At 41.0% G+C, this 16845-nt stretch overlaps 1 protein-coding gene across 5 annotated transcripts in view; it reads left to right on the top strand.

The window, feature by feature from the left end:
• Nucleotides 1-16845, top strand: part of DIP2C (disco interacting protein 2 homolog C) — a 480496-nt gene that overhangs the window by 415428 nt on the left and 48223 nt on the right. For all 5 annotated transcript variants that reach the window (XM_050942214.1, XM_050942217.1, XM_050942216.1 and 2 more), the window contains 5 exons: nt 1316-1427; nt 1559-1668; nt 1955-2085; nt 10776-10944; nt 12398-12568. In XM_050942214.1, coding sequence (XP_050798171.1) covers nt 1316-1427; nt 1559-1668; nt 1955-2085; nt 10776-10944; nt 12398-12568 — 693 coding nt within the window. The remainder of the gene's footprint in view (nt 1-1315; nt 1428-1558; nt 1669-1954; nt 2086-10775; nt 10945-12397; nt 12569-16845) is intronic.

Genomic DNA, 16845 nt, shown 5'->3' with positions numbered 1-16845 from the left:
AATCAGACTCCTGAAAGGGGTACAGTAGTCTGGAAAGGCTGAGAGCCACTGATATGATCAGTATGATTACTGCTGATAGCGGCAGATTTCCTCAGCTTTTTGCATATGAGGCTGAAAATGTGGGGTTCAAGGATTGATTTCCCCATGTTGACAAAAGGTGGGAGTTAAATGTTCCAGTGTGTAGATCCAGACTGTCTCTTTGGGACCAAAATGGGAAAGTATTTGGACTAAGTTCAGTGCTAGAGTAACTCACAGTGAGTCATTCTCAGTTTGGGATTTTCCAGTCGCCTTTTTCTCCACGCTGGAGGCCTGAAAAAGGATATCTGTTCTGCTAACAGTGTTGACAGTAGTGCACAGAATGGTTATTACTTGGCACAGGTGTTGGGGATAACAGCTTAAGGTGCAGTGGAACCAAAAGGGGCTCAGATTCCACAAAGAATACATTCATTAGGAACTCTTTCACCTACTTGACTTCTCTTCACAGATCCTCAAAGAGTGGGAAAGAAAGAAAAGTGCTTTGTTTTACATTGTTTCTGTGCTGGATTTAAAATGTTCAGTAATGTATTTGGGCTTTTGTTTAAATACACTATATTAAATACTTGTTCAAACAGTATCACGTTTTCTTTATGTAAAAATAACTGCCCATTCTCAAACACAGAGAAACCTCCAACATAAGTAAATCCCCTAGAGCCTAAAATCAAGTGTAAGCAAAGAGGAGATGGTAAACTGACTTTGTCACTTGAGAAATAACTGCTCTAGAGCTACTGTTTGAAATACCAAAACTCTCTGAAATGGAGCCCGTGTTAAGTCTCTAATGGTCCTGCAGCGAATCCTGTTTGTTTGATTTAGTGGAGAAATCATGGACATGTGGCTAGCACACAGTTATTGATTTAATATGGTGAAGCCACTGGAGCATTGCAAGTGTAAAGTTAGGTTTTCATTTTATTAAAATATTTGTATAAACAAACAAGTGTTGCCTTCACTTAGGGAATATTCTTGTCATAACCTTCATTACACGTTTCCCAGGATGATGATGTGTAGGAAAAAGTGCAATTCTCCCCTATTAATGCATCATTAATTTCAATGTAACAATTTGCTGCAAAGTGCAATTATTACTTGGTCTTGTAAAAGTCCTGTATACCCTTTGAAATTTCAGAGGTCTGCCTTTTTTGGCATATGTTCCCGTCTCCTAATCACAGGAAATAAGACTGGTAAACTTACATACATACTCTGTTGTAATATAAATCATGGTCTTACTCAGTTTTACATGTGAAGTAATGAGTGTTCTGTTTCCTTTTGTTTGTTAAACTCCCAGGTGAGTCGCTCTGCCTGTTTAATGACCACACAATTAATATGTAAATTGTTACGGTCACGAGAGGCGGCAGCAGCAGTGGATGTCAGAACATGGCCTCCTGTACTAGATACAGGTAAGTAAGTATTAAAGCTAGAGCTGCCCTGTCTTGTTTTACAGTTGAACTTGTCATTGTTCAGAGATTCATGCAGTGAACTGCCTGTCATTAAAAATGAGATGCACGTTTTCATTTTTTATTTATCCTAGACGACTTGCCAAAGAAGCGGCCTGCTCAGATCTACAAACCTTCTAACCCTGACACACTGGCTTATCTTGATTTTAGTGTGTCCACAACTGGAATGCTAGCTGGGGTGAAGGTAGGAATTTCACACTAAAAACAAATGTTCTTGTCATGTATGTAACCAAACAATTTGGGCACATATACAATCATATTTCATTGTAGTCTGGAAGATTCTAAAAAATTTTGTGGTATTTAAGAATTACAGGGTATGTTAGTGATGATAACGCACAGGGAACTAAAACCCATTTACTCGTGTTGTTTTAACATAAGTTCCTCTTCCTGATTTCAGGAATGGCAGTGGTTTGGGAATGAACCTGCAGAATAGCATAGTTTATCATTTTAATTACTGTCTTGTCTTCCAGATGTCTCATGCAGCCACTAGTGCCTTTTGTCGTTCTATTAAGCTGCAGTGTGAGCTTTACCCCTCGAGAGAAGTAGCTATCTGTTTGGACCCTTACTGTGGACTTGGGTTTGTCCTCTGGTGCCTCTGCAGGTGAGATTTCTCTTCAGACTTTTAAAATCTCATTTCCATTGTACCATAAAACAAAAGAACAAGCTGACTTGAGTAATGGGAAGATGGTGGAGAACAATTAATAGCTTTGTAATTAACATAGGCAATTGAAATTGCCAGAAGATAGTAGAGAATACATTTCATTCTACTCAGATGTGGTTTCAGATATTTAGAATTTCCCACTTGCCCTCCTTCCCTCTGCTTATGAGTCATCTGTTGACAGGCTCTTGTTATATTTATTTAATATGAAATAGTACTCCAATGGAATTTCATTGAGAAGGTGCTGTCATCTTGTCTTTCTGTTTTGGAAGCACAAGTTTTCCTTGGAGCATTTTAGGACTTCTCCATTTGGGACCTATTTAATTTTGAATTTTAAAGGTACATAAAGATGCATTTGATAATAGAGAGATTTTTGATTGGCAATAATAAAGCTGACTGAAAAGCAGCAAAATATTTTCACAAAAAATGTTGCAATTTTATTAGCACTAGTTAGTGGGGCGTTTATAACTTAGTTAACAGTTTTGTGGATTTCTGTACTCTAGGGATGGCAGTAAAAGCATTCTCAGTAACTTTTAGCTTTACTTTAAGACATGTAGGTAGATGTAAATGAAAAACAATGTGCTTTATAGAAGAAAATTGAAAACATGGTACAGGGAAGGTCTATGAAAAAGTAGCTGGAATCATTCTTTAGTAAGAAATGTTAGAGCCTAGAATTATTACGTTTTGACACATTTCACTGAAAGTGCAGTGTTACTGTTTTAAAACCGTGCTGAAATTAAGGTAACTTAAAGCATTACAAATGATATAGTCTTGCATAAAAGTTTTTATTTAAATTATAATTAAACGTGAACATCCTCTTGGAATCAACACTTTGTTTAGATGCTTGGAGCAGTAAAAAAATAAATAAATAAAAGTTAACGGTACAGGGACTTGTCTTGCACCAGATAATTATGATTTATAAGATGCATAAACGACGTGCTTGCTAGACTTCAAGCACGTTATCTTAGCATAAGATCCACTTACAGCCTCAGAGATAGTTCTGTTATTAACCTTTTGGGAAAAAACAGCAATTGGAAAATATTTTTTAAAAAATGATTTGTTCTGAATGAAGAGCATTGCAATTACTGTATTATAATCTGGAACTGATACACTGGGAATCATTATAGTACTGTAACATTAACTGTTCTGGTATAAAGCAACAGAAGGCATTGATCTGAACTTGGACAATGAAAAATCAGTGAGTCAGTTTTGCTTTCAGGTTTTAGAGTGGCAGCATTTTGGTTTCAACAAACCTTGTTTGTTTAAAAACAAAGTGTAGAAACAATTTTTGCTGGGTCTTTCCTTTAAAAAGCTTGTTTTTACAAAATACAAACCTTGGGCTAAATGTAAGCTGAAACAGTTCCCTTAGTTCAGGCCACTGCCATTCCCAAATAGGACAATGTCTTTGCTTGGAGCTGTGAGTGTGATTCCCAACTCAAGGAGAGACACTCTCACTTGCTGTCTTCAAGTTAGCATTCAAAAAAGAATGTAACCGCAGAAGCTACACTCCCAAGTTACATACCTGTCCAAGTCCTAGCACGTACTCAAGGCAGCTAGACCATCCCGCAGCTTGCGCTGCCATGGCTGCATTCTTAAGGTCCATACCTTAAAATGTTATCCTAGCCTAGTCTTTTTGTGTGTGTGGTTTTTCTTTTCTTTCTTTTACGGGATCCAGTGTATTTGTTGGTTTAAACAATAATTGCTCTGATGTCTTATTTCAAGGTCAACAAAGGGGCTAGAGCTGAAGAAAAATCATTTTGCAGGAAATTTCGATATTTCAACATCTTGTTTTCATCCCCAATTGGTACAGAACTTCAAATTATTTTAACTTTTTTGCTAAACAAAAAGTTCATTAAAAAATGTAGCCTTGGAATTGTTGAAACATTTCATTTGCCTACTTTCTGTTGAAACTAAATATTTCGACATACCAGCATGAAAACATTGAATATTGACTCACCTCAACGTGAATCTGCGTCCATGTGAACCATCACGGTTCCTCATGGGAGTTGTAGTTCATGTGTGCCTTGTGCCCTTATTCTCCCTGTCCAAACTGCATCTCCCAGGATATACCATAGTGGCTCAGGCAGCAGGGAGACTGCAGTACAAAATAGGAAGATACAATTGGACCCTGGGGCCGGGATAAGCGGGACAGACACAAATCACAACTTCCATGAGACACCATGTCAGCTCAGACAGACACAGATTAACGTTGACCTGACCAAAAAGGAAATATTTCCCAGTGCTGTTAACTCTCAGGAGTATTGTGATTTTTGGCCTGTGTTGGAGCCATTCTTTCAATAAATGAGTAGCTCCAACCCTCATGTTAGTTTCAGTCTCCCCCCCCTCGGAAACCCCCTCTAATTGGCTGCCTTTTAGGGAAGAGCAAGCAGTGAGATGCTTCTCCCTGCCTGCCCTTCTGGACCTGAGAGAATTTGGATTAGGGACTGTGGGGAAAGGAGCAGCCCATACCATTTTCACAAGGGGGGAGGTTACAGGAAGTGGAAAGAGCCCAGCAGCTCAGAGCAGCTGTGCTTCCTCCTTCCCTTTCATCTTGTGAAAATTGGGTCAATCTGTTCCTCTCTCCATCACTGCAACGCTAGGCTTGGGAAGGAGAAAAGGATCCTGCCTCAGCTGCCACTCCACACCTGGAAGGGAGGTGAAGACATCCTACAGCTCCAGAAGGAGCAGAGGTGCACAGAAGACAGAACAAGGAGTAGTGGTCTCAAGTTGCAGTGGGGAGATCTAGGTTGGATATTAGGAAAAACTATTTCACTAGGAGGGTGGTGAAGCACTGGAATGGGTTACCTAGGGAGGTGGTGGAATCTCCTTCCTTAGAGGTTTTAAGGTCAGGCTTCACAAAGCCCTGGCTGGGATGATTTAGTGATTGGTCCTGCTTTGAGCAGAGGGTTGGACTGGATGACCTCCTGAGGTCCCTTCCAACTCTGATATTCTTTGATTCTAGGAGCTGGGGCACATGTGGGGACAGGAATTATGTATCTGGCTGTGCACAGTTGATGTGGGGCTGGAGGGGCTGATTAATTAACTGAAAGGTTGCGGAAGAGGCCAATGTGGGGCTGAATACAGAAATAATTATTAGAGTCTAGTTTGGGGAGAAGCTGGAAGCTCTGTGTAATTAGGGCAGCATTTTATATAAAACTCTGTAATTTGATCTCAGTTGGATCGTCCACTGAGAGCCAAAATCAGCTTACCCTACAAATTTGGACTTGACATGCACACAGTGGGCAGGGGGAGTTCAAAAATGAAAAAGATGAATGCAGTATAACCTCTCTCTACCCTTAAAAAACCTCATGATTTTCGGGGTCTAAGCTTTGGGATTGGCCATACTGACTTTGCTTCAGTTTCCCTGATGGGCCATCGAACGGCGTCAGCAAAATTGATGTTTTCCTGCAGAAAACATTGATTTTTTTCTTTTGGAAACCACATTTTCTGTCAAACATTTTGATCGAAAAATTCATAATCAGCTCAAATAGATTATGTCTATGTTATATGTAGAAAGCTGACATGAGAAACCAGTGTGGTTCATTTTGCTGCACAGACTTGACTTCCATCTCATACTAGTTGTTAGGAGTGAATGTCATTTTTAGGATGCTCTGTAGAAGCACTGAACACCCCCTTAAGCATGCAGTTTAGCTCCTTAAGCATGCAGTAAGCATGCAGTTTACTCTTGGTAACTGACGTGCCAAATGGTGATTGTTACTTTCAACATGCCACGCTTTGCCTCTGGGGGATATCTGGATGTAAAATTAAATATACAGATTGTGCAGTCTGTTGTCGTTGCCATTAACTACACTACCACTTGCTGTTCTAACATAGAGATTCGTGGTCAGTTCTTACTGTCTTTATTTTTTAAGGTTAAGGGGCTGCAAATGGTAGCAATTTATATTGGATACAGAGCAGGCAGAGAAAATGGGCTCCTTTATGCAGTCTCTTAAATAAGAAATGCAACTTAAAATTTTGAATTCAGTCACTTCAGCTATGCATATTTAATTTCTCCATTAACTAGGCCGAAGGAGGTATTCATTCTACAAACCACCAAAAACTAACCTCTTATCCCCATCGTAGGTTCTTAGAAGTTGTGCTGCCCTGCTTCGCTGTGACGTCCCAGAATGCAATATTCTGTGACGTCAAAGCTATTAAGGAAAGCCCACTGGAGCCAGCCCATTGGTAAGTCTGGAGTATATTGCATGGTTTTGCAAAGTTTGTTTTATTTTATGTCCTAAAGAGTATAAAATAATAACAAAAATAAACCTTGCAAAGCAGAGCTATACATTCTTAAAAATGGGATTTACCAGCTTCTCTATGAACTGGCTGCATACTCCAGCAGGGTTTCCTTGGGATCTTTGTCACAGGATGATGCACCCTAGGCATGGCAGCAGAGTCATCAGGCCTATGTGAGTTCACTAATCCAAAAGCCCTTCTTTTTAGCTGTTTGTGCTTACTTTTTCATGGGGGAATTCATGATGTGATTTGTTGATTAATTTATTTCATAGTTTCCTTTGCAACTCTTGTCTTCCAGTCTGAGAAGCTGACCCTGCCATTTCGTTTTGCATTGCATTTTTAAATCTCTAAGTTATAATAGTTTTTTAAAAAGCAAACACTTTTCTCCAAATATAAAATCAAAACTAAATCCAATTAAACTACTTTCTGAACTTAAGATATCCCTGTCCTAATGTGTAGACCACCATTTATTGGAGTAGTGCCTCCGTGTTAAGGGTTTAATTTAAAACAGAAACAGAGGATAAAGCAGATACGAAATTTTTCCTGAATTGTGTATTAGCCAAACTAAGCTAAGCCCGCTAGTTATTCTGCTTTAATTATCAAAATATGGAAGTGTGTGTGTGTGTGTGTGTGTGTGTGTGTGTGTGTGTGTGTGTGTGTGGTGTGTGTGTGTGTGTGTGTGTGTGTGTGTGTGTGTGTGTGTTGTGTGTGTGTGTGTGTGTGTGTGTGTGTGTGTGTGTGTGTTGATAAACCAAAATGATATAATAGTTAATTTTCTAAAATTGAGACTCTGCTAGTGCAGGTCAGTAACAATGTTTTAGTCCAGTTCCACAGTGATAGATATGCACTTAATTGCCATTTGAGTACAGGAATAGATTTAAATTGCAAATCAGGACCATAAGAGCTGTATTTTTCCAGTCCACTAAGACCACATTCAGCGAATGCAGCAGAGATGGGCAGACTACGGCGGGACTCTCCTGCCCCTGAGCTCCTGGCCTGGGAGGCTAGTCCCTGTCCCCACCCCTGTTGTTCCCCCTCCCTCGCAGCCTTGGCTCACTGCACCACCAGGGCAATGCTCTGGGCAGTGGGGCTGCGAGTTCTCACCTGACCCGGTGCTCTGTGCTGCGTGGTAGTGTGGCTGGCTCCCAGTGCTCCAGGAGGCAGGGAGCGGGGGGGAGTTGGATGGAGGGCAGGGGAGTTTGGGGTGGTGGTCAGGGGGTGGGGGAGTAGATAGGGGGTGGGGCAGTCAGAGGGTGGGGAACGGGGGGTTGAAAGTTTGCCCACCCCTGGATTACAATGTGTGCTGTAGAGTTGTGATATGAATGTTTGTTTTGGAAGTGCGATGAGAGCTACTTTCTTCTTGCGCACTTCCTGTCAGCCCTGAATGGGTAACTAGAGTAATTGATCAAGTAACTTTTACAGCAAAAGTGAGGTCCTGCAAAGTTTTCTCTTAAACAAATGGATGTAGCTGTGGAGGAAGTGAACAAGAAACAATAGCTTCAAGGGGTGGAATTGCAACTTTCCAAACTGCAGGAGGAGAGGGACCATTCTCATCTTCTACATTTTGTGGCCTAACTGGAAGATAAGCATTGAGGTGAAATTCTTACACCAGAATAAAAGGGCTGCAGCATCATAAAGGGGCCCTAAAAGTCCCAGATCAGGAGATAAGGTTGCCAACTTTGTAATATTTAAAAAACACTTCTTCCCCCCTGAGGATCTGTCCCTGACCTGCCTCCTCCTCCCAGGACCTACTCCCCAGTTGCTCCTCTTCCCCCCCGCCCTGGTTGCTCACTGCTATTCCCCTCTCTCCCCTGCCCGGGTCTGGAGGGACTTGCCTGCAGAACTGCTGCTGGGAGCTGCAGCTGCCTGATGCAGGTAGGAGGTGGCCCTGGCTGAGTAGTACTGGCGCGAGTGATGACTTGGTGCCTCCCCCGCCTGCAGTAACAGGTTTTTGCATGTCTGGTCAGTAGATCTGACCAGATACTGTCAGGTCCCCTTTTTGACCGGACTTTCTAGTCGAAAACTAAGCACCTGGCCCCCCTATCAAGAGAAGAGGAGAATTCTCCTGGCAGTTCTCCTGGCGTAACTGAGGAAGACAGCCACAGGCTCAGAGAAGGCCAGTGAAAAATTCCCTTTGTGCAGGACAGCTCTCTCCTCTCTTTGTCTGTCTGTCTGTTACGTACAAGATAAAGACTGGCCAAAACTTTAAAACTAGAGTGCCTGAAAGCAGGCATTGAAGTAAGTGGGGGGTAAGAGGGGCACCGCTTTCGATGGTGCTGAACTTCCTCAACTCTGAGTGCTTGTCCATACATAGTCCACTCTTAGTGCACATGCGCTTGGGGTTGGAGTCTGTTGTCCAGCAGTGTTCTTTACCCTGAGTGCCTTTGTGCTCCCATACCAAGGGCAAAAGGGGCAGAGCAGACCCATCTACCGCTCCAGTCCTTCTCATCTGCAAGACGCAGTTCCTTGGTGTCCATGTCTTGACATATCCTGTTTTCTTATCTGTGGTTGTGAATTATGTACAAATTAGTGTTAGACAGGAAAGAGTTGCCTGTTGGCAATTTTTTTGATAGTTCTTAATGGTTTCGGGAAGTTTTTACTTCCATATTATGTCTTTTTTCCTCAGTTGGATCTATTTCCCAACACCACAACTTAGTGGTGTCCCATCACAAGTCACCCAGCTTCAAGTATTGTGCCACCTGCGAGGCAGCAATTCTGATTTAATGATGGGCCCACCAAATGCTTTGTTTTGCCTTGGGAAAGCTCATATACTCAGGAAATGTTCAGTTTGTAAGTCCTTAAAGGCAAGAGAGACATGTTAGATTGTTGGATTGCTCTATGTGTGTAGCTTCTTATCTGGAAAGGGCAGACTCCACTGGAAAAGTTCCATTGCAGTGCAGAAGTATCTCTGTGAATTCTGGATCCAGTAGCTTCCGGGTTCCATCTTTGACTGTCATTTCAGTTTCCGACTCTGATAGGACTGTTAAAATTAAATCCACAAAAGATCAACGTTCCTCTGGAAAACCAGGGACAGATCCCTGATGGGCATTTTCACTAAGAGGTCCAACTCACCTCAACACTACCATTTTAAGAAGACCCCATGTCACAAATCAGGTACCCTGGGAGCTCTGAGGGAGCACAGTACCAAGGCTTTGATACTATCCTGGGATGCCAAGCTACCAGTGGTTATTTCAGCATCAGCTCTTATGCTACCAGTCTTACTGGCACTGGTTTCCTTGATGCTTCTCACTTCAGCACAGAGTTTGTCAGTACTGGGCATGTTGACACCATCAACCTCGATGCTCTCTGCTCTCACATGGAATTTATAGCTTACCCCCTCTTGGTACTGGGAAAGTTTGTGGTACTGAAGGATTTTCAAGTTTCAGAGGAGCCAGAATCTCCTCTGGTCTCCAAAGGGCTAAACATGCCTTCCAGCACCAGTGCTCTCCCCATCATCAGCATTGAGTGACTCCTGGAGCTGACTGCCTCTAAACTTACCCTTTGTGAGAACCTTTACGATTTTCATCTTTTATTGTATTCAGTCGTGACGTGTCAAAGCTGAAAGATGCACAAATCACAAATTAAGATGTGTGAGGAAAAACTGTAAAATTGATGGGGAAATCTGCCTGTCTGATAGTCACAGGGCACACAGGAGAGAACTGTCAATTTAGGAAACACTTCTGAGGAAGAATTTGTCAGTGATGATTCTGCAACAATTAGTGCTGCACCTTTGGCATAAGTTTCTGTTTTAGGGACATTACCAAGTGTCTTCATCTCAGTATAACTGTGCACTGGGGAGCCAATATACAATATTGTATATGCAATACAATAGGGCTATGGCATTTCATTTTTAAAAGTTCATGACATTTTATGGAGAAAATTTTAAAGGCATAGTTTACTTTAATTTGGGACCCGATCCTAGCCCCTTGAAAATGATTGCAAAACTCCTGTTTATTTCCATGGGAGTGGGGTCAGTTCCTCAGTGAGTAGAAGGTATTGTATTTTCTGTTCAAGAAATGTTTAAATGGTAATAACCAACCATAAACCTTTGTCAGCCGATGCATATTTTACATGCTACTAACCCAGGTAGCTGTGTGCTCTTCCATGCATTTCTAGCAGTAAGGGCCACCTGTATTTTGTAGGGTTTAGTAATTTAGGACTAGGTTCTGCCTATATTTCCACTGACTTCACTTGAATTATATGGGTGCAACAAAGGGCAGAATTTAGCCCTTAACATAAAGCAGTGACAGCTGTGCAGTGTTAGTGAGATGTAAACATGTTGTGCCTAATATTTGATGTTAAAGTTTACACTTAAGTGAGAATACCCATTTTAGTTTGTGATCATCTCATCCACAGAATTTTAGTCTGTGTTAACAAATCTTATATTTTTGCAGCGTTTATTCAGGACACCAGTCTATTCTGATTCCTCCCTCAGAATTGGAGACCAATCCTGCTCTATGGCTTCTAGCTGTGAGTCAGTACAAAGTGAGAGACACTTTTTGTTCCTATTCCGTCATGGAGCTTTGTACCAAGGGACTCGGTTCACAAACAGAATCACTGAAGGTGAGGAATTCCATTTTTCTTCATAGTGTGACATTTCATTTGTATAGCGGTTAGGAATGTTCTCTGCTCAATAAGCGTGTGTTAAACCCATCCATTGAGGAGAAGATAATCAGAGAGTAAGGAAATCTTCAATACAGCCGGTGTAATTCCTTGCCAAAGGCTGTATATTAGCTTTTGTCACCTGCTGCTTCCTAGCCCTTTTCCAGATTATTAGGTTCCTAGATGAGTTTATTTCTTGAGGCTTTCCAAATCTTTAAGATTTGTGTTTATTGTACCGCCCAAATCTGTAGCTGATTGATAGGGTTGTAAAAGTCAGAACTGTGTGTATTAGCCAACTTGCATATTGTATGTATAACTTACTCTAGTAAATATGTTAAATATTTGTTTGATTTTGACACATTAGAGCACTCAGAAATGCTCTAATCTTTTTCAGCTTGGGGTCTGGGGTATACTGATGCTTTTGTTATGAACCTGATAAATGTTTTGCTATGCATTCTGTAGCCAGTTCTCTAACTAACTGTAACTGCTTTTAAAAGATCTGTTATTTTCTCTTCAGTTGCAAAAGGGTTTAACTGATCAGATGTCAGTCACTGCCTTCATTTACCGACAGCTGTGTATCTTTTTCAAAATTAAAGTAATTTAGGAAGGTAGTGTGGTGTCAATGTGAAGCAGAGGAGCTTGGAGCCAGACAGTGTTTTTGTGCTTCAATATTTTCTTCCTTTCATCTCCTTTTTGTCATTAGACCTTATCCTTTTGTACCTATAGGTGCATCTTATAGTGATTCAGGCTTACAGCTTGCCTAGAACAGTTCCCACCTTTTAGTAAAAGCATCAAAGAGTCCTGTGGCACCTTATAGACTAACAAACGTATTGGAGCATGAGCTTTCGTGGGTGAATACCACTTCGTTGGATGCATGTCACATGCAGAAATTTGTATATGTAGAACTTGTAACATTTCTAATATCAGTGTTTTTGTAGCCTCTCACACGCAACTAGCTGTGAAATGTCAAACCTTCCTTTAATAATTCAGAATTCCCATTATTCTGTTTAAGCCCTGTTAGGTAGTGCTCAGGGTGTGTACACTGTCTCCTCTCCCTTGTGTCTTAAATAATACTCCAGTCAGTTTTTTCCTAGGACAGTTAACTCTTCCAGTTCACTGGTCATTGCAGTCCTGAGCTGTTACTTGATACTGGCATATTTTCCCTCTAGAACTTTTTTGTGATCCATTTCCTTCTAAATGCTAGGGAAGAAGTTCCAGGCAAGTAAGTCTGTTCCACAACAGCCATAAATGTGTCAGTTGGCCATCCAGCTTCCATGAAAGGCTGGAATCGGAGTATTATAATCCTATATTCTTGTGTTCATGTTTTGTTTCACAATGTGTTTAACACATGTTTTGATGCACAGTTTCAAAATTGATTAACTGTAGCTTTCACTATGTTATAACTTCTTCCTAGGGAAGGGGACTGGACCTCTCACGCGTACGGACATGTGTCGTCGTGGCAGAAGAACGGCCCCGAATAGCTCTCACTCAGTCATTTTCAAAATTATTTAAAGACCTGGGTCTCCATCCACGGGCTGTTAGCACATCATTTGGCTGTAGAGTTAACCTGGCTATATGTTTGCAGGTAAGACTTTCCATGTCTTAAATTTGTACAACTGCTAGTACTAAGAAAATGGTTATCAATGAGCAATTTTCTTGTCAAGCATGGGAAGTTTCATCATGTTTCATGTTGGTCGATTGCTTAGTTGTTCTTTAAGCATATTGAGCAAATCCATCTGTTACTTAATGTTCTCCTTTCATATGCAAGTAATATACTTCTGCATTTGTCAATGAACACTGTTCATCCTTCACAATACATTCATAGCATTTATTCTGCCCCAGATGTGCTGTAATTCAGTAAAGTGTATCAGAATGATACAACTTGTACTCTCAATACTCTAAAACAAAACTAGTTGGGATTTATTCATGTAGTGCATATCCCTGCTTCCAAGTGCTTTCTTTATGTACTTTAAAACAAAGTAGCTTCCTGCTTTGTGTAGAATAGTTACTTACTTTAATCAGATAAATAATTTCTACCTACAATATGTAGGTCACACAGTGAAAAACTCAGCTGTCACCATATGAGGAGTCTGAGGAGAACCTGGGATTTATCTTGCATTCTCTGCTTCAGGCATTCAGCTTTGTTGATTAATAGATTTAAAGGGCAGAAAGGAACACTGTCATCATCTAGTCCGACTTCCTTTATAACACAGATCTTAGATCTTCACCTGTTGATTCCTGCATCCAGCCCAATAACTTGCGCTTTAGTACAATCACATCTTTTTAGAAAGACACCCCATTTTGATTTAAGGAGTCCAAGTAATGGAGAATTTACCATACTCCTTAATAAAACGTTCTAGTATTTAATTATCCTTAGTGTTAAAGCACAATTTTTCTATTTTATTTTTTATTTCCAGTTTGAATTTGTCTCTCTTCAAATTCAGTGATTGGATCTTGTTATGCTTTTGTATGCTAAACTAAAGAGCCTTCTACTGTCAGATCTTTTCCACTTTAGGTATTTAAACTGATCAAGCCACCGCTTAACACTTCTCTTCGGTGAGCTAAATAGACAGAGCGCCGTAAGTCTTCTGCTGTACGGCATGTTTTCTAGTCCACTTCTCATGCTTATGGCTCTTCCTTGAACCCTTTCCATTTTTCAATATCCCTTCCAAGTCTGGATAACAGAACTAGACACCAGCAGCATCTCACCAGTGCCGTATATAGAGGTAATATAACCTCCTGCTCCACTCGTTCAAGAATCACATCAGGCCTATTGTGAGTGGGCTATCGGCCATGTCCACTAAGTCTTTTTCAGGGTGACTGTTTGCAGCCTACAGTCCCCCAGTCTGCAAGTATAATCCACATGCATCCAGCAAAGGCTATTGTACCTTTTTAGCTCTTGTACCTACCACTGCTCCATGCTAGGGATCTCTTCAAGGATAGTAGCAAAAGCCTTGCTCAAATATGGAAGCCAAAGACACATCTGAGCAGAAGTACTGCAAATAATGCACTTGCCTTCCTCTTCTGCTACTCGTCATTTTTATAGCACTTTGTTTTACAGGCAAGGCCATCAAAAAACGCTTCACAAGTATCGGAGAGCAGCCCAGCACAGGCCACTGCTTCTGTGCCTTATCCCCAGCTTTGCCCTTGGGCTGTTGCGGGGAACTGAATAATCAAGGCCTTCATCAGACTTTGGTCTAAAGTGACCTCATTACTGCAACATGTCAACAGAAAATGAATACAGGAGTTGAGCCACTTCTCTACCTCTCATGTAACCTAAGATCCCTTCAGTCCAGAGTTAAATTAGTTGGCGATTTTAATGATCACTACTGAATATAAGGCAAAGCTATAGTCAACTGAGTAAGATGAAAAGTCATTCTTTGTTCTGGAGGTAGCCCTCTTCTAATTCAGCATTCTCTAATTACTGTCATAAATAGTCTCCCGGCATGTAAAAGTTCAAGCAAATCTCTTGCACTCCTAAAAGCAATACACTGTACCTGGATCCTTTTAGAATGAATGTCCCTTCTTCTTAATACATGTAAGATCTTGGAGTCAAACAGTAGTTGTGTTTAGAAACGCTCCTGTTAATGTTGTGAACTCAGACATCTGCATGATCTATTTCACTTAATAAATACTGACTTAAATTTCTAGACTTTGGGATCTTTCCAGTTGAAGGAGTTCTGTACCCTTGCGAGGAAACTGTTTCTTGCTCTCTCTCGAGTACCTGTAACTATAAGGGAGATAGGAAAACCTAATAGAACAAGTAATCAAAATTTTCATTTAAAAAAAAAAGTCATCCTGGGAAACTCACATCAAAGAGATCCTCATCCTGCTTTCTTTTGGAGAGCTCATAGTTAGCTCCATTTAGCAAATAGGGCTTAGTTTACCCCCTCACCATGAATACATCCAAACTTTAAAAGCTGCATATCAGGGAATATATAGGTACTATAGATACCTACTGTGCAGGTAGATCCAGAACACTTCCTTTCCCATAAAAAGTAACCTAGGAATTCCCTGGTCAAGAAAACAAAGGAGAATCAGATGAACTAGCCACTTACTAAGAGTCTGCTGGTTATGCTTCCTGCATCGCTTTCGACTTTGAAATGGCGGCAGGATTTCCTTTTGTGTGGGAGGAGGTGGGGGTGGGAGACATAGGTCAGGGAAAAGTATGGCATTGCTGTCATGGCAGACTGCTTTAAATGTCCCCTAAAACTTCTCAAGTACATGAGGTTCGTGGCCCTTCAGTCCCTGAAGCTCCATCCCTGAGACTATCTTTCAAAGCTTTGCTTGAATTCACTCTGTGTTCTGATGCATATGAGAACAGGCCATGAAGGGCATTGTAGAAAACAAGGACAAGCTTCCCTTTGTAAGATGGGAGGCTTCACTTGCCACTAATGGAGATCTTCCTTTCAGGCTTGCACCAGTCCCCAGGGAGTTTGACATCATGCTGTTGGTGGCTGCCTCACTTGATATACAAGGCACTTCAGTAAGACCAGACTGGCACTAAAAGCAGCAGATGAGTTGGGAGAACACTAACCAGTTCTATAGTTTAGGCCTTCAGTCAAACTTAAAAATATCATTGAACCTAATGTGTATGGAAGCCCAAATTAACCCAGAGAAATGGCAGGCATATCCCATCACTTGAGAACCTGATCAATACTGAATTTTATTTGGGATACTTTTTTAACTTGAACATGTATGTATGTTGGCTTCCTGACCAAAACTTAGCCCTTGGGAGTTCTGTGAATGCACAACATTATAGAACAGTTCTTGAGATGGGATCACCCCTCAGGTGAATATTTGTTAGCAATTTTGACTGCAGATTTAAGCTGTGTGCAGCACAAAATAAGAGGCAAGCCCAGCCCATTAACATCCGGGAGAGAATTGATGTGGCTACTCAGGTTGGCAGAGATCTTTGGGTGTGCTTGAATAGCTTAACAGCAGGCACCTCAATCCATAGGAGGAATTAAAAGTGTGTGGGTGATTTTTTTTTAAATAGCTTTGTGTGGAAACCTGCTTAACCGCTGTTTTGAAGTAGTCTATGCTTGTAACATTGCTCTGTAAGTCACTCTTATGGGCAGAATGGCTCTTAAAGCAATTAAGCAAGGAAGATGTCAAGTGTGTTTTGATGTAATAATGGAGTCGTTACTTATAAAAGCAACTGCAATATATGGCCTTTCAATAGAAAATGTAATAATGCCAAAATCCTCTGGAATATTTGGCAGGGTTGCTTCCTTTAAAGCGCCTGGTACTGTTGACTGTCAAAGACTGGATTCTGGGATAGGTGGACTACTGTTCTGATTCAGTATAGCAGTTTCTATGGTTTGTAGTATGCAGGTGTCTTGACTGAAGAGAGTATTGTTTCCAAATGGCAGGTTGAAGAGCAGAATGGGTCTTAATCCTTTCTCAGCAAGGTTCTTTAAGTTAGCATCTCTTCAGCATATTCAGGAAGTGGTCCTGGTTTGCTGGGGTCTTAATGCTGTGCTTCAGAAAAATGCTTTTGTACATTTCTGAGCCAGTGGGATCTGCCTTTGTATTTATTCTTACAATTGGTGTAATCCTCCCTCCTACTTTGTAATCATGATATGAAAGAAAATGGAGGAATTATTGACATCTATCAATATATAGTCATTGAATCTTTACTTTCCGTAAGGCTGGTCGCCAGACCCATTTGAGGTTCCTCCTAAAATTGGCACCTAGGTGTTACCTTTATCAAGAGGTGTTCGTGCTCACCACTTGCCACTTCTCCAGAGAGAGGCCTATCCTGATTGTCTTCAGAGTGAGTTACCTTTTTATTTGACTTGGATTCAATCTCTTATTCCTCTTTTACTGTAATTCCATCCATAGAAGATCCTATACATT

The sequence above is a fragment of the Gopherus flavomarginatus genome, chromosome 2, assembly GCF_025201925.1.
Source record: "Gopherus flavomarginatus isolate rGopFla2 chromosome 2, rGopFla2.mat.asm, whole genome shotgun sequence".
Taxonomy (NCBI): Eukaryota; Metazoa; Chordata; order Testudines; family Testudinidae; genus Gopherus; species Gopherus flavomarginatus.
Note: the sequence above shows the minus strand (reverse complement) of the source record. Positions and strands in the feature narration are given on the sequence as shown.